At 43.1% G+C, this 22,979-nt stretch overlaps 1 protein-coding gene across 4 annotated transcripts in view; it reads left to right on the top strand.

The window, feature by feature from the left end:
- The first annotated feature begins 2,539 nt into the window (after window positions 1-2,539).
- Window positions 2,540-22,979, top strand: part of HHAT (hedgehog acyltransferase) — a 161,917-nt gene continuing 141,477 nt past the window's right edge. The window contains exons 1-7 of one of the 4 annotated variants that reach the window (XM_071548047.1): window positions 2,540-2,625; window positions 9,695-9,820; window positions 11,146-11,213; window positions 12,030-12,143; window positions 12,506-12,700; window positions 13,932-14,144; window positions 16,876-17,047. In XM_071548047.1, the coding sequence (XP_071404148.1) occupies window positions 9,727-9,820; window positions 11,146-11,213; window positions 12,030-12,143; window positions 12,506-12,700; window positions 13,932-14,144; window positions 16,876-17,047 (856 nt within the window). In that variant the 5' untranslated portion in view covers window positions 2,540-2,625; window positions 9,695-9,726. Of the gene's footprint in view, window positions 2,626-9,281; window positions 9,503-9,694; window positions 9,821-11,145; window positions 11,214-12,029; window positions 12,144-12,505; window positions 12,701-13,931; window positions 14,145-16,875; window positions 17,048-22,979 lie in introns of those variants that run through there. The other 3 variants (XM_071548046.1, XM_071548044.1, XM_071548045.1) reach the window with 3 other exon arrangements.

Below are 22,979 nucleotides of genomic sequence, written 5' to 3' on the forward strand. Positions count from 1 at the left end.
ATTCTCTTCAGCCTTGGAATTTTCACCTGTCTCCATAACAGAAGCAAGCTCAAGACAAACAATGTGGTGGGTGAAAAGAGTTCTCTTTTTGTTTTTTTTTGGTGGAAAGGTAAAAAAATTAAAAGAATGAAGAATGCGTGATACTGGGATGAAAAAGGAGAAAAAGGTGCAAGTGTGGTACTGTATCTAGTTTCTGGGACACTCATAAAGGAAGGGATTTTTCTGGTTTTTGGTCTTCCATACGATTTCCTTTTTTTTTAATTTCTTTTTCTTTTTCCACACTAAATCTCAATTAACAGAACTGTATAAACCACTGCTGAGAGATGATGACTTTCAGTTGTTTCCTCCAGGCAGCCCAGAGGATGATTTTTCTTGTAGGGTTTGCATGGTTTGAATGGGTTGTTCCTTTCTCAGTCCATTTGCCATGTGAAGGTGCTGTTTTAAAGAGCTGGATCCTCTTCTCATTTTCCAGTAAAAAGCTGTCAGCTTGGACTAAATAGGGCAGGAAGATGGTGGCAGTATATGGTGGATGTAACATTTGAAACCTATGCTGCATCTACAGTAGTCAATGAAGACACTGTGCACTGGAAGCAGCACCTTGTCCTGAGGCAGCAATTTGATGTATTTGCAAATCATGTTGCAGTTATAAGCCACAGTTGGCAATGACCCACTTTTTTATTGCACACAATGTTTGTCAGTTGATTTGTGCTAGTTGTGGAGCAAAATTTTGGCATTTCAAATAGTTGTAAATATTTATGAGTTAAATGCAATTTTTGCTAATATTTAGCACCATTATATGAATAGATTATCCTCAAGGTGTGAGATATTGCTGGCATTTTGCACAGGCATCAAGAGAGTTTTGAATTTCTTTTTTCTATTGAAAAGCATAATCTCAAGAATAATCTTAAAAGTGCTTAAAATATGACAGAGCCCTTCTCATAATTTTTATGCATTTAAGGCCTCTTGCATAAACACAGAGCCAAAATAGAAGATATGTGCATTCCAAAGTCTGGGGGTTTTATGACTTGAAAGCCCATCCTGGAGTACTACCCTGTCTTTATGGGAAGATGAAACATAAAATGGAGACAAACTAGAGAGAATTCAATGCAAAAAGAAAGATAATTTCTCTGAGAAAAAATACCAATTATTTATTTTCTGAAATACCCTTAGAGGAAGGCTCCTCCTGACCAGCAATATAATGTTACTTACTTCTTAAAATGTCATCCATGTACTCAGGTAGGAAACCAACTAAAAGCTTTTTATTTACAACACAATGTGGAGGCAGGTGCAGACTGATGTAACTATACAAAATTGTAAAGGGAATGGGACCCTGCAGCCAAAAGACCACAAAAGCACCAGGTAGCCATGAAGTGTGCATGACTGTGGCCACAAATAAAATTACATCAACTCGAGTATTCAGTGAATTTTTAATATCTGTGTTGTGATAGAGCTTAGGAGGAACTGTTGCAAATGAAGCAATTAAGGCATCATTGACTAGGCCCCACATACTCATGAAACAAAAACACAGTCCCTGAAGAGAGGGCAGCCTCAATAATAATACGGAAAATATTGGAATTGAAACTAAGATGTAGCAAAATCCATTCATAACAGATATCAGAATCTTAGAAATGTTTGTAAAAAATAATATTTCTACCAGAAAGCCAGCATAAGAGACTAATGTCTATAGCTTTTCTTGATTGCTCTGAGGGAGAAGTTCTTAAGTCCTCTTCTGGTTCTGACTGAATATCTGTCTGCTTGACTAGGCTGTATTGGCTCCGTTTGTGAACAGCCATATCCACTGAGTCCTTCTAGTCACACAGACCTTAAAAAAACAGAAGGAAAATATTCTGCCAAATAGAAATAATCAATCTGGAATGTATTCCCACCCTTTCACAAGGATATCGTAAACAATAGGAAGTAATAGATAAATCAGTAAAATACAGGTAATTGTGAGAGCTGAAATGATCCTTTACTGGCTGTTCTTATAGTGAAACAATGTGAAGAGGTGGCGAGTTCAGAAAATGTGCTCAATAGGCAGTGAGAGAGGCCATTCTGTCTGAATATTTTTTGTCAATTATTATATAGTAATCGGATTTTTTTTTGCTACATTTATTCCATTCACTGAACTGATTAAAAAGTCAATGTTTTCAGGAATATAGCTATGGATTAAATATAGATGTGCACAGATAAGGGTAATTTCTTATGCCACTGAAAAAGATGTGTATAATGTCATATAACAGAATGAAATTTGCATCTGATTTACAACCTCAGTATAACTAAATTTAAAACACCTTTTGGATCACTTACATTTTGTCAGCTATTTGCCCTGTTGGAGGTCAGGTGGGAGTTTTGCCATTGTTTGTAATAATGTCAATTATAATACAGTAAACTGGCTGTGATCTGCCTTTTTCTCTGAATTTCATTCCACTGTTACTTAAAAATGATAAGAAAAGTAACACCTGAAGTAGGGATATTTTTTAAGACTTCCTTCTTCCATGTTTGTACAGGACCATCCAATCTGCCTAGATACTGAGATACTGAAAAACTGAGGTGCTGGAATACTCCAGTAGGGGATTATCCACTTCCTCACTAGGAATCATGGAAGGTGTTACTATGAGGACTAAGGTATGTAGGAGTTGTTACCCCTTAACTCCCATGATTTCACACTTAAAGCTAGACAACTTCTATGGAATATTGTGAGAAAAAGAAAAAAACCCCACCTTTGTGTTTAGTAGCTGACTACTTAGAAACTAAGATTCAAACATGATTAAGATTCAGACACAATCAAGGTAGCACAGTTGAACCTTATCCCAGCTATGGCCACCATACACAAGTGGACTCTGTATCTGTGGTGAGAGCAAGGCTGTATGATCTCTCTTACAATACTGCTTTTATTGAAGGGAAGAATGGGTAATCAGCAAAGAAGTCCATCAAAAGGCTCTGACCAGGAGCCATGGTTTTCAGGGCTTTAGTTCAGAAAGGCAGGTAGTGTGTTGATGAGGACACCTCTGACTTGTTCTACATGAATCCAACATTGAGCTGCCTAGTTACAATAGTGTAATAATTTACTGTGCTTTTTCCAAAAGTAATTTTATGATTCCCTAATCAAAAGCATGACGGTAATTTTCCAGGCTCAGAGCATGAAGCAAGTCCTCAGAGATGCAAGGGATTCATTAAGCACACAGAGAAATAGTGACTTTGTGAATTGCAAGGCTCTCTTTATAAACAATGTCTATATAAATATGGCTAAAGGTGATGAGTTGAAAAAATGCTTGGCACTTCACAAGAAGCCAGTTTCAGGGTTGGGAATCAGAGGAGAGAGCAACCTGTAAAGATGGGACTCTGTAATGCTGACCAACTTAGTGTAACATTTGCTTTTCATTAGGCCAAGCCAAACAGGACAAAAAGGCCAAACTTGCCTGTTGTCTGCCTAGAGTCCATGACTCCATGCCTGAGATCTCCAAAGGGAGGGTTCATGTTAACCTCAGTTGTGTCATGTTTAACTTGGCTCTCTTTCTAAATACCACACCTTTTATATTTCTGTCTCTCTCCTTTTTAATACTGCTGGTTTGCTACGTGGAGATTTCTTGTCATACTTGTGATTTTTCTGAAATACACATCGCTTATTGTCCTGTCTGCTGCTGAACTTCTGATCTGCAAACTCTCAGTAGCTGCTGATTGTGTCCCATCATTTAGATGTTGCATGCAGAGAACATTACTGCATAATTTCCAGAGGGTGAATGAAAACAAGTGACTTGAATCAATGCTGTGAGATCTCAACCTGTGAGGGAAAGCTCTAGGGCAATGCTTGTAATTCCCAGGGGAACTTTATAGCCAAAAAAGCAGTGAGAAGCCCTATGCTGTAGCCTGCTTCAGGGTTCCACTGCTGGATTCACATAAACTCATTTTGATTTCTTAACCTCATGTGAAGCAAATGATAGTTGAAAAAAAGATTTTCCTCAAAAACATGACCTTTGGTTTATTTTCCCAGATGCAAAATGCCTCAGTTATTCACTGCATTGCCTTTTACACCACCCACCCTGCCTTGTCTCCAGGGCCATGAGGACCCAGCTACTCAGCCCTCATTAGGCCACAGCCAGAGTGTTGTGTCCTCAGTATAAGGACATGGAGCTCCTGGAGTGGGTCCAGCAGAGGGTGACAAAGATAATTAAGGGACTGGAGAATCATTCGTATGAGGACAAGCTGAGGGAGCTGGGCCTGTTCAGCCTTGAGAAGAAGAGACTGAGAGGGGATCTCATCTATGTCTATAAGTATCTGAAGGGAGGGGATGGATCCAGGCTCTTCTTGGTGGTGACAAGCAATAGGACAAGAGGCAATGGACAGAAACTGATGCACAGGAAGTTCCACCTGAACATAAAGAAGTTCTTTACTGTGTGGGTGACCATGCACTGGAACATGGTTGTGGAGAGGTTGCAAAGTCTCCGTCACTGGAGAGACTCAATAACTGCCTGGATGCAACCCTCTGCCATGTGCTCTAGAATGACCCTGACTGAACAAGGAGATTGGACCAGATAACCCACTGTGGTCTCTTCCAACCTTACCCATTCTGTGATTCTGTGATAGAGAGTTCTGTAGAAGCTCACCTCAGAAGAACTTGCACAGAAAGGCAATAGTAAGAGCTCCTTTAAAAGGCCTCCTGCTACCTCTGTCCTCCTTGCTTCTGGTATTGTTTGCTTAAGCTTCTGATGATCATATCTATAGCTGATCACATAAGAAATGCAGACTTTCACCCCGCAGCATTTGAACTTTACAGCTAAAACCCAACACTTTCAACTCAGGTGCTATACCAGCTTCAGAAGTGATAGAAGTTAAAAAAGAGGATATGAACATCTGTTAGAGACAGACTCTCTGTTGGTAATGCTTCAACCAATCTGCAAGAGGCTGGCACTGTACCCTCCACTGTTCATCAAGACCATGGGCGGACCAGATGCCTTCCTGCTGCCTCCTAGTAGTGACAGATGGATATGGACCTCTCTGGCAGGTTGTTGCCTCTGCATTCTGTAGCCATTCTTGAAGTGAGTCATTATGGCTAGGCTTCACGAATGAAGACTTTGCGAAGGCCTTTACCCACAAGGCTATATCCTTTAAGCCTGCACAGTGGATGTTTTAGGTGAGGCACAGAGCAAAACTGGCCCTACCCTTTGCTCCTAAGATTTATCTGCCACAGCTGAGCGAGCTTGGACAGTGACAGTGAAGTCATCAGGACTAGAACCTACAGCACCTGGAATTTCCACGAGGTGTCCCATCCAAGTACTAGCTGGGCCTGACTCTGCTCATCTTCTGAGATCTGACAAGATCAGGTGTCAGGGTGGCATGGACATAGCTGGAAGTGAGTAAGAGTGGTGCAAATCTGCAAGCAGAAATGATATTTTGAATTTGTCCCAGAAAAATCTCTACTATCACAAATCATAATTCTGCCCAAGGTTAATTGTTTTATTTGGCTTTGGAGAAAGCTGCCACATGTGTACACAGCATACCACTTTCTTCCCCAAAGGCAGATGTCTTGAAGAGGCTGCCAGGCCTCTGTAGCTGCTGGGACACAGGGCGAGAGACATTTAAAAAGCTTTACCTCCTTGCTGATAAATGAGAAGTAGGGCTTTATGCTGCCACTTTTCTAGGGTTTTTGCTCTCACGTTCCACTGCTGCCTGTCAGTGACTATAGCAGTAGTAGAACTCGCTTTTCATTCATGCTATCTAGAATTGTGAGGGACGTGTCAATGCATGGGTATTTGTACCAGTGATGTGCAGCAGTTTAGTCTACAGCTGGTCTTGCAAATTCATTCACTGAGAATCTTGTCTTATTATACAAAATCCTTTGAATAAGGGTGGGGGAAAAATAATCTAATGTAAAAGTCCAGACAGTGAGATCTTTCAGCTGGGGCTGTTGTCAAGAGTTTGTCTGTGTTCCTGCTCCGTGGGCTTAGTAGTGACTCTACTGGAAGGGTAGCTGCTCACCCCGTGCCAGACCATACATGAGCTTTTAAATGTCACTATGTAACAAGTGACGAAGATGTCCTTTTCAGTGTAACCTGATGTAAACTTGTTATACCTCTTCCCTTTTCGAAGCTGCCTTACCTCTCCTGCAGGCATACTGTTGGTGTTATGCAGCCACCTAGAGGGCCTGCTGCCTGCCCCAGCTTCACAGTTAACCAGAAACCACAGAACTGCAGGAAAACACAAACTCTGCTGACCCATAGTGGCCATAACTTGGCTGCAGTGCTGTGAGAATGTTTTTACAAATTCAGGACTACTCTTCTGGTGCTGTTAAGTAGTGTGTCATCATATTTTTTGGGGGAAAGGTGCTGACTAATTTGCTGAGGGAAAAAAATTGGAGAAGCACAGTCAGAAGAGAAGAGGATCTCAGCATCATAAATGAGAATGTACCTAATCTTGAGATTTTACAGCAGTTCTACAGAGCAAATGAAATTCATACATCTAGAGGCTATCACAATTGACATCATAAACAGAAGGTGAGATATTCCCTGGCAGTGAGAGCCAGAAAGAAAAATTGGAGGCAAAAGGCAAAAATTACTAAAGATCACCATGTGGTTCTGATGTCATTACTGGAGATACTAGGGGGATGTATGTCTGGTTCAGATAGGGAAGACAACTCTTAGTACTGATGAGACTGATAGCACCCCCATGCAGCACTACAGGATTGGGCCGGAGTGCCTGGAAAGTGGCCCAGTAGAAAAAGACCCGGGGGTGCAGGTTGACAGCCAGCTGAACCTGAGCCGGCAGTGTGCCCAGGTGCCCAAGAAGGCAAATGGCATCCTGGCCTCTACCAGCAATAATGTGGCCCAGCAGGCCCAGGGAAGTGATTGTCTGCCTGTACTCAGCACCTCAAGTGCTTGTGTCCAGTTCTAGGTCCCTCACTACAAGAAAGACGTTCAGGTGCTGAAGCTGGTGAAGGTTCTGGAGAGTAAGTCATATGAGGAGCAGTTGAGGCAGCTGGGACTGTTTAGTTTGGAGAAAAGGAAGATAAGGGGAGACCTTATTGCTCACTACAACTGCCTGTAAGGAGGTTGTAGCAAGGTGGGGGTTGGCCCCTTCTCCTATGCAACTAGCAACAGGACAAGAGGAAATGGCCTCAAGCTGCACCAGAGGAAGTTCAAGTTGGACATCGGAAAGAATTTCTTCACAAAAAAGGTCGTTAAGCATTGGAACAGGCTCCCCAGGGAGGTGGTGAAATCCCTATTCCTGAAAGGGTTCAAGAAATGACTGGATGTGGTACTTCGTGCTATGGTTTAGATGACATGGTGGTGTTCAGTCAAAGGTTGGACTTGACCATCTTGGAAGTCTCTTGCAACCTTAGTGATGCTATGAATCTTTGTTTCTATGCCTTCACTTGGAGTATTGGGTTTCAAAAATCTGGAAAAATCTGGAAAAAGAAATTGAAGATGCAAAGAACACCTCAAGGGGTGTTCATCAGGGGAATTGAAATACTATTTTACAAGAAGTACTGAAAGATCTAGCAAGGTAACATCTGAAAGGATATGAAATGTTTCTCCCATTAAAATAATTACATCACTGATGCCAACAACAGAAAGGGTTAGGAGTCACGTGGTGCCAGGTCAGACAAGCATAGATTGCCCAAACTTTTGAGGTTGGAAAATTAATGCGTTTTTAACGCATTAGGTTCATTAGCTGTGTCTGCAGTGCCAGGACATGGGAACCCTTGCTAAAATGCAGGTTGATCCAGGAGGGAGTTGTCAGCACCAGCACTTCCAGCCTGGTGTTCTTGCTTTGGTGGTGCTGTTCAGACCTGCTCATTTCTCAAATTGTGTCATGATAACTGTAAAAACAATGTCCCTGAATTAGTGTGCCTTGCACTCTGGTGAGGATAGAAAGTGAGGCTGTGAGAAGCTGAAGGTGTACGCACCCCGTTGGTGTATGTACACCCTGCAGTGTGTGCATCCTGTAGCTGTGTGTAGGCACTCTAGTGTACACCCTGTAGCTGTGTGCACACCCTCTTGCTGTGTGTAGGCACTGTAGTGTGCACGCCTTGTAGCTGTGTGCGCACCCTGTAGGTACATGTACTCTATAGGTGTACATACATCCTATAAGTGTGTGCACCCTGTAGCCGTGTGTAGGCACTCTAGTGTACACCCTGTAGCTGTGTGCACACCCTCTTGCTGTGTGTAGGCACTGTAGTGTGCACGCCTTGTAGCTGTGTGCGCACCCTGTAGGTACATGTACTCTATAGGTGTACATACATCCTATAAGTGTGTGCACCCTGTAGCCGTGTGTAGGCACTCTAGTGTACACCCTGTAGCTGTGTGCACACCCTCTTGCTGTGTGTAGGCACTGTAGTGTGCACGCCTTGTAGCTGTGTGCGCACCCTGTAGGTACATGTACTCTATAGGTGTACATACATCCTATAAGTGTGTGCACCCTGTAGCCGTGTGTAGGCACTCTAGTGTACACCCTGTAGCTGTATGCACATCACGTAGGTGTATGTAGGGCAGTTAAATGCCACCCTGACACCTGATCCCGTTAGATCTCGGAAGCTAAGCAGGGTCAGCCGTGGTTAGTACTTGGATGAGAACCTCCTGGGAATACTGGATGCTATAGGTTCTAATCCCGAGGACTTCACTGTCACCGTCCAAGCTCGCTTGGCTGTGGCAGATGAACCTTAGGAGTTAAAGGTTGGGGCCAGTTCTGCGCACGCTGTGCCTCTCCTAAAAAATCCACTGTGCAGGCTCGAAGGACACATCCACTTGCAGAGTCCTTCCCAAATCTTCGTTCGCGAAGCCGAGCCATACATACATACAGGTGTATGTACACCCTGTACTGTGTGCATCCAGTAGCTGTGTGCACACCCTCTAGCTGTGTGTAGGCACTGTAGCGTGAACACCTAGTAGCTGTGTGTGCACACGAGTAGGTACGTGCACTCTGTACCTGTGTGCACCTTCTAAATGTGTGCACCCTGTAGCTGTGTGTACCTGCTGTAGCTGTGCACACCCTTTAGATATGCATACACCCCCAGCTGTGTGCGCACCCTTTAGCTATGCATACACCCCATGGCTGTGCATACACCCCGTAGCAGTGTGCGCACTCTTTACCTGTGCATACACCCTGTAGCTGTGCATACACCCCCAGCTGTCTGCACACGCTTCCCTCCATATGCGCACGGCAGGGCTGCGGTGCCGCCCGGCGGCCGGGAGCGGGCGCGCAGGGCCGGGGAGCTCCGCCCCACTCCCGCCCTGCTCGGCGGGGCGTTGCAGCCGACAAAGGGGCCGGGCGGGAGCGGCGCGGGCCGCCCGTGCTAGGGAGCGGTGGGAGCGGCCGGCGCGGGGTCAGCTCCTCGGCTCTGCCCCGCCCGAGGCCGCGGCTGCCGCTCTTTTCCTCCGCGCCGGCGCAGCCCTCCCCAGGGAAGCGGGGAGCGGTCCCCCCTCCACTGCCCTCGGTGCTGGGTCGGTAGAGCTGCCGCGGTCCGGTCCGGTCCCCAGCCTTCTTTGTGGTCGGAAGGTCTCGCCAGGTACGGGCCGTGCTGAGCCCTCGGACCCGGGACCTACACGGCCGGGCAGAACTCGCCTCTCCTGCCCTCCTGGCAGTGCCGGCGGAGCGCGGCAGCCTCTGAGCGCGGGTTCTGGGGCCACAGTGCCCGGTGCGGCTGTCCCGCTGACCGCCCGTCCTCCGGGGAAACGTCTCCCGTTCTCTCTGCCCGCAGGGAGGCGGCCGACAGGAGCTGCTCCTGCGCCGATGCTGCTGCCAGCCTGGGAACTCTGCCTCTACGGGCTCCTCACCGTGGGTTCCCACCTCTACGCCTTCTATGAAGCGCACCAAGTGTCTCGAAGTAAGTGTGGGACGTGGGCGCGCTTGCTGCGGCGGTGCTTTCTGCCCCTGGCTGGAGAGGCTGTGAGTTCTCTCTCAGTTAGTTTCTACTTTGTTCCTCTGCGAGGCGTGCCTGTGCTTTTCTCAGCAGGCAGGTGCCACCTGAGCAGAGAGCTTTGTCCCAGGGCTTTCTTGCCCTTGAGTGCTAGGAATGTCCATGTCAATGGTGTCCTGGCACCTGCCAGGGGAGAGGGAGACCTCTGAAGTTCAGCTACTCAGATGAGGAAAGTTCAGGTAAGTTGAGTTTGAATTGTCTTGTTTTTGCTGGCTCTTAAATGTGGGTGGTTGAGAAGCAGATGTGCCTTCTGATGGTGCTTGCTGGGGTCTGAACCTGGGCAGGCCCCAGGGTAGGTTGATGTTCCCTGCCTGGTTCTCAGGAGTTCCTGTGCTGGATTCTGGGCTTGGAGCAATGGTTGGGTTGTCTGTGCAGCCTTGCAGTCACTTTGTTTCCACATACCTGCTTGTGCCTCGTATAATCTCTTCCTTGCCGCTATGGTGACTTGGTTTGGATTCAGTGGAGCTTTGTAGTGCAGAGGAGGAGGGGGGTTTTAAATGATTTAAGTACAATTTGTAGATGAAGTCGTGTTCTGGCACGTTGGTATTCTAATGAAAATAAAGTTGGTATTATAAAAGTATAATAAGCTAGAGAGGCTTGTTAGGGAAATATGTATTGCATCTTGTTAGGCTTTAATCAGTAAGGTGTTCTACATTAATGACCCCAGCCATCTCCAATAGAGCTCAAGGGAAAAACAGGAGTTCCAGGGCACTTGCAGAGCAGTGGAGGAAGTGCTTGGTAACTGGGTATAGGGCTGTCCACCCATGTGTACAGTAAGCCATCTGTAAAGGTGGCAAATGTGATGGAGTGGCTCCTGGAGGTGTCATCTCTTGAGTGACTTTTCCTTGCTCTGGCTGTGCTGGTCACTCTGAGATCTGTGTATCCCTTCCACTCTGTTGGGAGAAACTAGGCAGTTCTGAAAATGGACAATTGAGGATTGGTGCTAGTCTTTCATGGTAAAAGGTGGGTCATGGTCTGCTACTGTCCCTGTTGCAGGAGGGAATCAAAACACAGGTTCTAAGGAAATCGCTTTGCCATTGCTGTGGGACAGAGCTGTGGCATGGTTGGGCACCTCACCTGGTGAGCAGTGACAGGATAACATGCCCTTCCCTGGATCCAAGTATCCCTGTGGGTGGAGACAACATGGGAATGTGTTGTTCCTGAGCAGCAGAGGACCCATGCGTGACTGTCCCTGCTCTGTGTGCTTAACAAAGATTTGCTCTTCCTTGCAGAGTATGAAGCTGTGATGGACAGAAGGTTTGGGCTGGACCCAGGGATTCTCTTTCGGGGCCTCAAAAAGGTAGGAGGGGTGACAGGTACCAGCATCTCTTATTTTGAGGCAATAATAGCATTGTGTCTCCGTACCCTTTGCATGTCCAAGCTTCTGATTTCGCTTCAGAACAAGAAACCAACCAAACACACTCCCCACCCTCCTTGCTTCCATTTTTCAAAAGGATTTGAGGTCAAAAGCAACTAATGCAACTAATGTTGAGGATTATGTACAGAAGACCAGGAATGTGTCTATGGAAGTGTTTTGGTTTAGACCTGCCATCACTGATGTTAAGGGATCCTTGATATGTGCTTGCAGGAAAGCTGTAAAGCAATTGTTGAGATGAACTCCTAGTGAGCTTCTGTATCGGACATAGGACTACCCTCTTACCTAATTTAGATAAAAACCTCATGTCACAGGAAACTCCAGTTGACCTGACTTCATCTGATTGCAACTAGGCTTTGCTGAAACAGGTAGTTAAATTTTGCTTTCAGCAAAATGCCTTTTCACTGGAGTTCTTGGTTTTTCAAGGCAGAGCACAGTTGCACTCTGAATCCCTCAGGAGAGATGCTGCTTGCTCAGGTTCAGCACCAGGTGTGGGGCTTAGGAGTCACAACACTGTCTAAAGCTCTTTTTTCCTGAACTTTGTACCATTAGAACTCCAAATGATGCTGTCTGAGTTCACTGCTGTATGCAATCCACCTAAACTGCTGAATTGATGTTCCTGAGATGCAGAGTTCTGTTGGGTAACACACCTAGTGTGTTACAGAGGTGTTTTCCCTTGTTCTGTAAGAACATACATTTATGGCCAGTTACGCATAGTGATCAGTTCCCTTCATGCCACAGGACCCCATGGACTTTGAGTGGAGCTACTGGATTGAATGGGGAAGGGAACATATACTATGGCTCCTGGCTGGTCATCTGCTGGTATCACAAGTGTCCAGGCTCTTGGTGGAGAAGGTACGTATGGATTTTCTTCAGATCAGGATGTTTCTGTGGGTTTTAGTTTAGATGATTGCATGATTGTGGGAAATGATCTGTGTGTGTGTCACACCTGCTAGTTTGGGGAAGGAAAGGAAAAAGTTATGTTTTCCCCCAAATTAGGAAGGTTCTGGATTTCACATGACAATATTACAGAAACACATTCACTTTAACCTTCACAGACAACAGTAGGGTTTCTGTGAATTTTCAAATGTGTTCTTAACCTTTTTGACTGTGGTTGTCTCTACTGTAGACCCCATGTAGGACAGCACAGGTACTGAGTGCTTTTTTAATTTAGAAATAATTAAACTAACAATTGTTAATTTTTCTTTTTCCGACAGTATAAACCATGGTGCTTGATGGTTTATGGAATGGTGGCCTGCTGGTTGTTACTGGGAATCAAGGGTTTTGCTGTCATTTTGTTGCATGCAGCTGTTTCGTTTGCTGTTGCTCAGTTTCAGCTGTCACTCTTGACATGGTTGTGCTCTCTTATCCTGCTGTCCACTTTACGCATACCAGCTGTGGAAGAAACAAAGGTAATGGGAGAAGGACTAATTAAGTGTCAAATTAGTTATTGTTGTGGTTGTCTGTAACAGCATCTACCTTTCACAGCAGCTGATGTAAGCAGGGGTTGGAAAAATCTTAAGCAGTAGAGCTGCAGTGACTCATGCTGGAGCTTCTTCAGTTAGAAAAGTCATATCAGTCATGGTGTCCAGTGCATGGAGATAAAAGTACATCTTAATGTGTAAGTGGTATTTGGTAGAGCTGAAATATTATAATACTTTACTAATGCTCTGTTAAGCACATTTCATATTCTTTGGAGCTCTAATCATACCAATTTGAGGTGCTAGTTTTTAGGGTTGTACCTGGAAGTTCTTCAGTAAGGTCTGCCTGTACCTTTGTGGTGACTGGTCTTCTGTAGGGAGGGAGACTGTTTCTCCAACACTTTGATTTGTATCAGATGAGTTATTGCTCACAACTGGTTGATGCAAGCTCACTTTTGCTCTTTCTCTAGTGGATATTTCTAGGATGGTACAGATTGTGGAAAAACTGCTGCTTGGTTGTGAGGAAATGTCCTTGCCGCATTTATTTTGACTAAGGGCACAAGCTGGACATCTGTTACAAAGCTTGTTGCCCGGATGTTTGGCAGAGGGGAGATGAGCATGAAGGGTCTCTTCATGAGAGTTTGTGCCTCGCATGGAGGAAGAAAGGACCCTCTACAATACAAATGTAATCAGACAAACTAAGTTTGCTGATGTTTCCAGGTTTTTTTGTGATGATACATTTTTGTTGTTGGAAACAAGTGTGACACTAAGTGTTGAAAACTCAAAGAAAGGTTCAGTAACATTTTTTCAGCCTTAAGCTTTTTAAGGAGTGACTGATTCTTTTCAGATCTACCTTCAGCCTTAGCAGTCCCTTGGCTGTCAGTGGTGTTGCTAGCTGGTTTGAGTACTGTTACTGTACCAAATCTGGGGGAGATAATGGCATTTCTGTAAGGAAAGCTCTCCTGCTGTGATGGTTCTGCAATCAAGTTGCCTCTTTATTCTAGCTGCAGTAGCTGCGGAGGGCTCTCTGCATCAACAGCCTGTGCTTGTTGTTCATGTGTTTAGTGCTGCTCACTTAAGTGCTCATTCCAACTGCTGTTGGCTGTAGTTACTTTCTGCTGATGCTGACCCCAAAAGTTAGGCTCTGAGAGGATATTGTTGTTTTGCCATACAGATAATACAGCATTTCACCATGGTGATCTGGCTTTGTTTTGTCTTGCAGAGAAAGTGGTATGACACTGAAAATGAGTATTATCTGCTGCTCTTCACTGTGTCTGTCCGCTGCCTCTTCTGCACTAGCTTCAGCCTGGAGTACTGCTGGCACAGACCTTCCCAGAAGTCATCCCACTCATTCCCATGGATGCTGGCATATGTGTTTTATTATCCTACATTCCACAATGGACCCCTTATGAATTTTGATGAATTCAGTAAGCAGGTAACAGTGGTCATTGTTTTTTCGTGTCTAAAGCTATCTACATAATTTTGAAATCATCACATAATATTGTAGGAATGTGACAATTTTGAGTGCATCCTTGGGAATTTGGCAATGTCCTGGATATAAAATTTTAAGGAAGACCTTCTTTCCCAAGTTCTTCTACTTCACAGGATGTTTTTTGTATAATATCAGATTGATGACTTCAATCAAGGGGCCAGTGACAGGCTTTGTTACATTTGGAAAGTGTTCATAATTTTGGCATGCAGCAGCTGGACTGGATTATTTCTTCTCTGTAAGGTGAAATAAAGTAATGTTTTCAGCGTAAGCTTGCAAAGACTCTGAAACAATTTTTAGAGTCACAGAAAGCTGATAGACTGTATTGAGAGTTCCTGAAGACTCCAGTTTTCCCTCGTGGTGATGTGAAAACATGATGATTTACTTAGAGCACTTTGCTTCAACTAAGAAGTGTGTTTAATGTGTAAGACTTACCAAATGCTTTTCCTAGTCCTTTGCAGGCTGCTTTTCCAACCTGCTTGTAGATGACAGTGGAAAACTCCATACTTTTGTTCTGTATTGCTTTCCATGCTTTCTTGCACACTTGAGTAAGTGATACCACAGCCTATGATACCACCGCTATGTAATAGCTATAGCCAAAATTATTTGATTAAAGTGGATTAGTGAACATCTCAAACCATAACACTGCTATTCCAGTGTACGTATAGAAGCCTTAGGGGTTGCTTGCCTCTGTTTATATTTGGGAATTTTTTATTGAAGCCAAAGGAAGTACTGGGCTTTATGAAAGTGAAAGCATTCACTTTTTTTCTCATTTATCTTCACTTACTTTGGAAGATGTAAGGCTGATTGTTGTTATCCTGGGCTGGGTATGATAGGAAAAGTCTACATAGACTTGCATAGAAATGGGGGTAATTTGTTTTACTGATTATTGGTTTTTAGTTACTAAAGTTTGTTAAATTCCACCTAAATTCTTACACCCCTAGGAGAGGGACAGTTATGAGTTTTTTCCAAGGTCTATTTCAGAAAACCTATGAGACTCCAAGTTGAAAGCAACTTAAGGATAACTGGTAGGAAAAACTGGGGAGCCTTGCTTTGAAACTAAGCTCACCTGATACAGCTCAGCAAAGTCCCCTGCAAAGACCACCTTTATTCTTGCTGTGAGGAGAAAAAGGGAGATTGAGAATGGTATGCTTGTATTTGCAGAAGGTTCTCATTTAAATATGCACAGACCTGTTTTGTTAAAATCATAAAGAAGATGTAACAAATTGAACAACCTTAATGTGTTTGCTGGTGGTGTTTGCTGAAGTGCATTGCCAGAGCTCTTAACCTGAGCAGAGGATATTACCTTGGCAGATGAGGTCAGGAAAGGGTTTCAAAGTTCACAGGGCCCAGCAACTAATTCAAAGTGCACGATACAGAGAGTGTGTTTATTGCTGCCTTTGGAAAAGACCACTTACAGAACTCTTTAACTGAAGCTGAGACTGAGATGAGGGTTCCTGCAGAGCACACTGGAAAGTGGAATTTCTGGAGCTGGGGAGAGTGAAACTGCTCTATGTCACCAAAAGTGTAGTACCAGTTCTGGCAACTGGCATCCATTGCCAGGCAAAAATGAGACACTGACACTTCATCAATGGCCTTGTTGAATTTCTGGCTTTAAGCAAGGTATAGCACTTCTAGTGATGGGTTTGAAGGCTTCTTCTGCAAATCCCTGTGATAAAATAGTGGTATCGACCCTGGGATTAGCTCAGTTGGTTAAAACTTGGTTGTAATAATGCCAAGGCCATGGGTTCAATCCCCTCTGTGGGCCATTGACTTAAGAGTTGGACTCGATCCTTGTGGGTCCCTTCCAACTCAGAATAGTCTGTGAATCCAAGCTTTCATCTAGCTGTTACAAATGAACCCTCCAAATGAGTGTGCATGTTAGCTGTACTATGTGCTTGTGATTGAGGGCCATGCAGATGAGTTGGTTTCTTCTCTTGTATGTGCATTTTTGGCCAGTTAGAGACTGGAGAAGGAAATGTTGCACATAGTAATAGATGTACAAATTGACTGAATTTTTAGGCAAATCTTTCTGTTGTTTGATCCTATTCTTTTTTTCTTGCAGAAAGAAGGTGCAATAATAATATGCTAATGTGTTTACTCTAGTTAGAAATGTAGGAGTTTGGGGCATCTTGAGAAGCCTGTCAGCTGTAAATTTTGTATTATCTGGTATTTGCGCTTCCCTTTGCTTAGCATGTCATGTAGGTCTTGCTGACTTTGGCAGTGCTACAGGAGAAGAATTAAGAACTGTCCTTAAGTAATCAATTCCCTGTGGTTATTAGAAGTTGGAGGTATTTTAAGAGCAAGCAGTCATTGTTCCTGTGTTTGGAAGGGTTGCTACTTGGAAAACCTTCATAGTTGTGGGTTCTTAGATCTCTTTAATTCCTGTAATGTGATCAACCTCTAGAGATAATCTAAAGTCTCATGTCTGGATTCTGTTCAGGTTAACAGGGCTTGGCCTTTTTTGCAACAGTGTGCCTTTTTTGATGCAGTGTGTGTTCACATGTGGCTTCTTGTTGGTTTGTACTGCATACTGAGATTGAGAATGGAGAGACCAGTCTCCCTTAAGATTATGTCTGGAATTTCAAAATGATCTAGTGAAAAAGTTCTCAGAATGTGTATTTTGATTAAAACAGTCAGTTATGTTCTGGGTAACCTCTTTGGATTTCTTCTTTAGATGAGGAGACAAGAAGCTTTCAGTGTGAAGAGCAATCTCAGCATCTTAATTGTGGGCATAATTCGTATTTTCTTTTGGTGGTGCCTGGCTGAGCTGATGATTCACCTCATGTATATCCATGCGCTCTACAGTAGTGCTCTGCCTTTGGAGTCTGCATCATATTGGGCCTTGGGTGAGTATAGAAACAGGAGTAGAAATCTTTCTTCCTCCCTATTTCAAGAACCCCAGTTTACTTCTCTTTTATGTCTATCTGTAGATACTTATGAATAGCACATTGTAGCCAGCCGCAGTCAGAAAAGTAGTTTACAGACTCTTGATATAACATGTAGATGCTCTATAAGCTTAGTTGAATGTACTGAGCTACTTCCAAAATGCAAAATACTCTGTATTTTTTCCAATCTAAAGTATGTCTCTAAACTGTGGTCTAAGGTGTTTCTCCTCCTCAAGTCATAGAAGTGGACACTTAGAAGAGTTTGTGTGGGGATGGAGGAGAGGAGTTGTTAAGAATTATTACTGATCTCCTTCTGATTGATGTTCCTAGTTTGCATTTAGGTTGAATATGAAATGACAGAACTCATGAAAATAGTAGAGGGAAGGACTTGCAAACAAAGTGACCTGAAAGAAGCAGTCTGTGCCTCAGCCTCTTTTTCCTGCTTGGCTTCTATCACTTCTGCTCTTGCCCAAGCTCCCTGGTATTTCATTAAAATGCCCTATTGTCAGGAAAAAGAGTGCTGATGAATGCAGTGTAATCCAGCAAAAGCTTTGGGTGATGGCATGTAAACAACTGTCATATGTAGTTGCTTTGATTTCTGCCCCCCACTCCTCTTTCCCCTTTGCCTGTCACAGGTAGGAGGAATGAAAGAATGAAACCCCAGACCATAAAACTGGGTTCTGAAAGTGCCTTGCTGCTTTCTGAATTGAAGGAGCTGTTACACCAGGGCTTGATGTACACACTGGTATGGTCCTGTCCAACATTTGGTGAAGATCACCTGTGATGAGCAGTGTGTATAAGAGGACACCTGTGCGTTGGATTCTGGTCAGCAGAGGGCAATGTGTGCACTCTGTATATCTGTAGGTGCATAAATACAGACTTAATATATATTTCAAGATAAATTTTTTATTTCTGAAAAAGAGCAAGGGCAGATGCAGAGCAAGAAACCGAGAGGTTTGCTTTCATGCTTCGCTGTTCTACTTCTCACTCAGTCACTGCTTAGAAAGTGGATTCTGAGTTTTTCCATTTTAAATGTCACTTCATTGATGAATGAAATCTGTTGGCTCTTGGTGTTTGTGTGTGACACAAAGCTGGCCACGTGATAAGGCAGGCAAGGCTACTAAATTAGGGACAAAAATATTCTAGCTGTGATGCTACTGGTGGATTCCTCCCTCCTTTCAAGACTCCTTATGCTGATTTTAAAGGGGAGCTGGAGGTGAGTTATTTCATAGACAACAGCTAAGTAGGTTGTATATTTATTTAATGCAATTGTTATCCTGAGAATTAAAATGCATTTTGAACAGATCATTAGGAAAGGCAAAAATGCCTTAAAGCAAAGCTGGTGAAAGCCAGTGTTAAAGCAAGTTTAGACTGTAAAAGCTGCCTATCTTCAAGTCAAATGTTTTTATTTTAACAAGTTGCCTGTGGAGACCCTGCTTTTAGGAGAGTTGTATTCAAAATGTAACCCCACTTATGAGCTTTCGCCTTCATAATGAAAGCAGCTGTTTAAAATATACTACAAATGAAATTTTGAAGTAGAAGTTGGTCACCTAAAGTACTTTCTCTGCAGGTTTATCACAATGATTATATAGGTCTCCTTAGACTCAAACCAGTGATAGGCCACTGTTGTAACTTGCTTTGGGGAGCCAGCAATACATCTTAGCAATATTTTATTATTAAGTCTTACTGCACTCTTTTGGATCTTACCGTGCTTCTACACCAGTTCTTGTACGGAGCCAAACACTCCCCTCTATTTTGCATTCTATTTTTTTAAATCCAACTTCATCAGATAACTGAGTCTTCAGACCAAGGAAGCAGCTTGCTGTTGACGCAGGAGGATTAACCACATGGTATATAAGCCTTTCTGCACTGATGGGTTTTGTTCATTTTGTAGTTTATATTTAACTACAGCAGCTTCAAAACAGCATGGAGCATCTAGCCTAGCTGTGATGCCTGGCTGCCCCAATGGTCTGGTAAACTTAGGGGAAAGGCTGTGAGGCAATTCTGCAGTCACCCTGTAGTCAGGTTGTATCTGCTCCTCCATTTTTCTTTCAGAATACCTTTGAACAGTGGGCAATAAATGCCAGTAGTGCAGGTAAAGACAACAGTGCTGTGAGATTTTGCTTTCAGCATCCAAGGGAAATGTCAGTCTGCACCTCATGAGTGTGAAGCTACAGTGTGTTCTACATCACTGTGTGATGTTCCTATGAGATGAGACAGCAAAGAAAAAAACCTCAAACCCTAAACTAAACCTTGACTGAGTTACAATGCTTGTTTAAAAATGCTAGTGTACAACATTGTCATTTATGACTATGTAAAGCAGAAATACTAAGGTAACATTAGTAGTGAGAGTGCACAGGTATAAAATTAAGAAAAAAATAGTACTTTGGAGAATGTTACCCCACAGTAAGAGAAGTATTTTCTCTTGTGTGGGTGGGATTATAGGCAAATGAGTTTATACAAGCAGCAGTATACCAAGTGGTGCATATGTGGTTTTCATGCCTGTGTATGTAACTGTAACAAAAGTCCAAGCTGTCTTTAATATTACTGTTTGTGTGCCTCAAGTACTGTTAGTATATTCTGTGAATTGTATGTTTTTTGGGTTTTGTTAACTTCTTAAAATTTTTAGGCTTGTCTTTTGGCAACTAAACCAAAGGTCCTCTCAGGTCAAATGCTGAGGTTCTTTTCTCCATGCCCCTTACAGTCCAATACCTGCATTACTGTAACAGCACTCTTGGCCTATAGATTGTTACCTCATTCCTTACATTTCACTTGCAAATAACCTAGTTCTGTGTGTTCTTCTACTTGTCTGAATGTGAGCAGGTCAAAGTCAGTGCAGAGCTTCTCCCTCTCTACAGGAAATCTTCTGTCCCATATAACCCAGCTGGGATTTTTGTTTGGTGTCCCTTGGGACATGCAGCAGAAAGGGACCTGGGGGTTCTGATTGACAGGAAGCAGAACATGGGCCAGCAGTGTGCCCAGGTAGCCAAGAAGGCCAGTGGCATCCTGACCTGGATGAGGAATAGTGTGGCCAGCAGGACCAGGGAAGCAATTCTGCTGTACTTGGCGCTGGTGAGGCCACACGTCAAGTACTGTGTCCAGTTCTGGGCCCCTCAGTTCAGGAAGGATATTGAGGTGCTGGAGCAGGTCCAGAGAAGGGTGACGAGGCTGGTGAAGGGCCTGGAGCACAAATTCTCGAAGGAACTGGGGTTGTTCAGCCTGCTGCTCTCCTGAGTGCCTCATATCTAAGAACTGCTATTCCTGACATCCCTGCCCTTGCAGCAAACCTTAGCTTCAAATCCGTCTCAGCAATACGTGTCTTCTGTGTTAGGAATTATATAAAAAGCCAGGTGATAACAAGCAGTATAGCTTTCCAGTAACCAAATAATGAGGTCCCACACCTGGAACAGAATAAGCAATACAATGGGACTATATCTAGCTGTGTGCCTGTTTGCCATATCTATATGTCCCTTCAGTTTGTGGAAGGGATGCTAATGTCTGAACACAGAATTAATTAAAAAAATGTCAGCTGTGCAAGCACAGAACTGTTATTTATTGGCCCCAGGAAGCCATTGCTTGGAGAATGTGTTTTCCAGAATCCACAAATCATTGTGTCTATATTCACAAATATTTGTCTGTGGATAGTTAGCTATTGACATATTGAGCAATATCAGGGCATTTATGCTTTAATGCTGAGAATCAAATGCAATGTTTATAGCAATTCCATGGTTTTGTGTCAATGCTGCATTTCATTCTGGTAGCATCAGTCAGAGTGTCTTAAAGAATTGGGTACTTTCAGAATTAATGACACAGTGGTAAGACCAGTATTCCATATTAATGGAAACCATGATAGTTTGTTCTTCTCAGTTTGGAAATAACTTGCTGCCTTTATGTTTTACACTGTAAAATGAAGATCTGCAGGCACCAAGAATAAAAGCCACTATTAATTATAGTACCTGATGGACTGCAGGACACCAGAAGAATAGCTACACTAGGCCAGATTAGAGGTGGTTCTGTTCTATTGGATTATATTTGGGTATGGTATGTAATAAAGCCAGGGAAAAGGAAATAAGAGTAAAGGACAGATAAATTGGTGATCCTTTTCAGTGTATGTTCTTCAGGCTTCTCTAGCTGAATGATGAATTCACTAACATGTAATGGGAGAGCTCCATAGTGTTGGTTGAAAGAACTTAAATTGAAACAAGTCATTCTTTTTTTTGCTGTTGTTCACTGTAACGATGCAGATTATTAATGGTAAAATTCACTCTTCTGAGGTACATTCTATTATATAGAAACTGAAATGAATGTTGCATGTTGCTAGTTCATTTTTGTGTTAAGTCTGATTCTGAAAATGCAGTTGTTGAAAAAGCACTGCCTGCATTTCCCTTATGAGGTTTCACACTGATCCTGTGGTGGTGATTCAGCACTATCTACTCAACTCTGCCCGTCTGAGCAGAGTTTTGTGTTGGTCTTGCAAGGTATAGGGAATGATAAAAGCTAGAATTCTGCATGAAAATGTCTTGTTTAATACAATAGTTGCACTGGGTTAATCGAGGATATTAATAGATAGCTGTAGTTCTGAAGATACATTTGACTAGGAATGTACTTTGTTGGGGGTGGGATGTATAGGCATACATGAGATGTGTACACACAAATGTTGTGCATGTTCTGTGGGTTTAATGTATTGGTCTTAACCATGAGCTGTTTTTTTTTTTTTATTCTAGTGAAGTATGTACAAGTTAATGTGAATTAACCGTCATTGTTTTAATTATTAACTGGTACTTCAAAAGGGTATTTTCATATGAGTGGCATGTAAGTCAGTCTACAGTATAATCTGTCTGAAGGTGGAGCCACATGGTTTAAACTGTAATTGCTCTTTCCAGGTTTTAATTTGTTAAAAGAAAGAATGTTACCTGCATTTCTGCATGAAAGTGAGACTGAGTTGAGCGGTCTGTTTAGGTTGCATGTAGAATGCTGGTTTTCGTATGTTTGCAGTTTTTTCTAATAAACCCATAGAGAGGAAATGGATTTTTGAGTTCATTTTAAGAAGCATGCAGTGTTTTGCTATTAAAATTAGAGTGTCTAATTCTGGTGCATCTAAGTGGTGATGAAATACTAAGAGTGATCAGAGATTTCTTCCATCCTGCAAGATGATAAAGAGAAACTGGTAGTAAACTATTTGTCGGTGTCTATTTTGAAAATTGGAAATATGAACATGAATCAGAAAACTTAGTCAGATTTTATTCTCTAAAATATTAAGTAGTCCGCTGTATTAGAGAAAGATGTGTGTGCCTTGGAAAGTAAATTTTTTTCTAATCTTTCCTGCAGGATAAACTTCCAGATAGTATTGTTAATTAACCTACTCCTATGGCTCATTTTTTCACTCACGTATTGTGACTTAACTCCAGATGGAAACTGAGCACCACACAGCTGCTTCACTCCTTTTGCTGCCTGATGGGAAGAGAATAAAACTGAGGAAACTTATGGGCTGAGATACAGACAGTATAATAGGTAAAGCAAAAGCTGCTGCGCAAGCAAAGCAACACAAGGAACTAATTCACTACTTCCTTGGGCAGGCAGGTGTTCAGCCATGTTCAGGAAAGCCAGGCTCCATCATCCACAATGGTTACTTGGGAACACAAGTGCCATCACCATGAACATCCCCTCTTTCTTCCTCCTCAGCTTTATGTGCTGAACATGAGCATATAGTGTGGAGTATCCATTTAGTCAGTTTGGGTCATCTGTCATGGCTGTGTCCCCTCCCAACTCCTTGTGACCCTACCAGCCTCCTTGCTACTGGGGTGGGGTGAGGAGCAGAAAAGGCCTTGACTCTAAGCCCTGCTCACCAGCAATGAAAACATCCCTGTGTCATCAGCAGCTCTGTTCATTACAA

Source organism: Pithys albifrons, chromosome 2 (assembly GCF_047495875.1).
Source record: "Pithys albifrons albifrons isolate INPA30051 chromosome 2, PitAlb_v1, whole genome shotgun sequence".
NCBI classification, from domain to species: domain Eukaryota; kingdom Metazoa; phylum Chordata; class Aves; order Passeriformes; family Thamnophilidae; genus Pithys; species Pithys albifrons.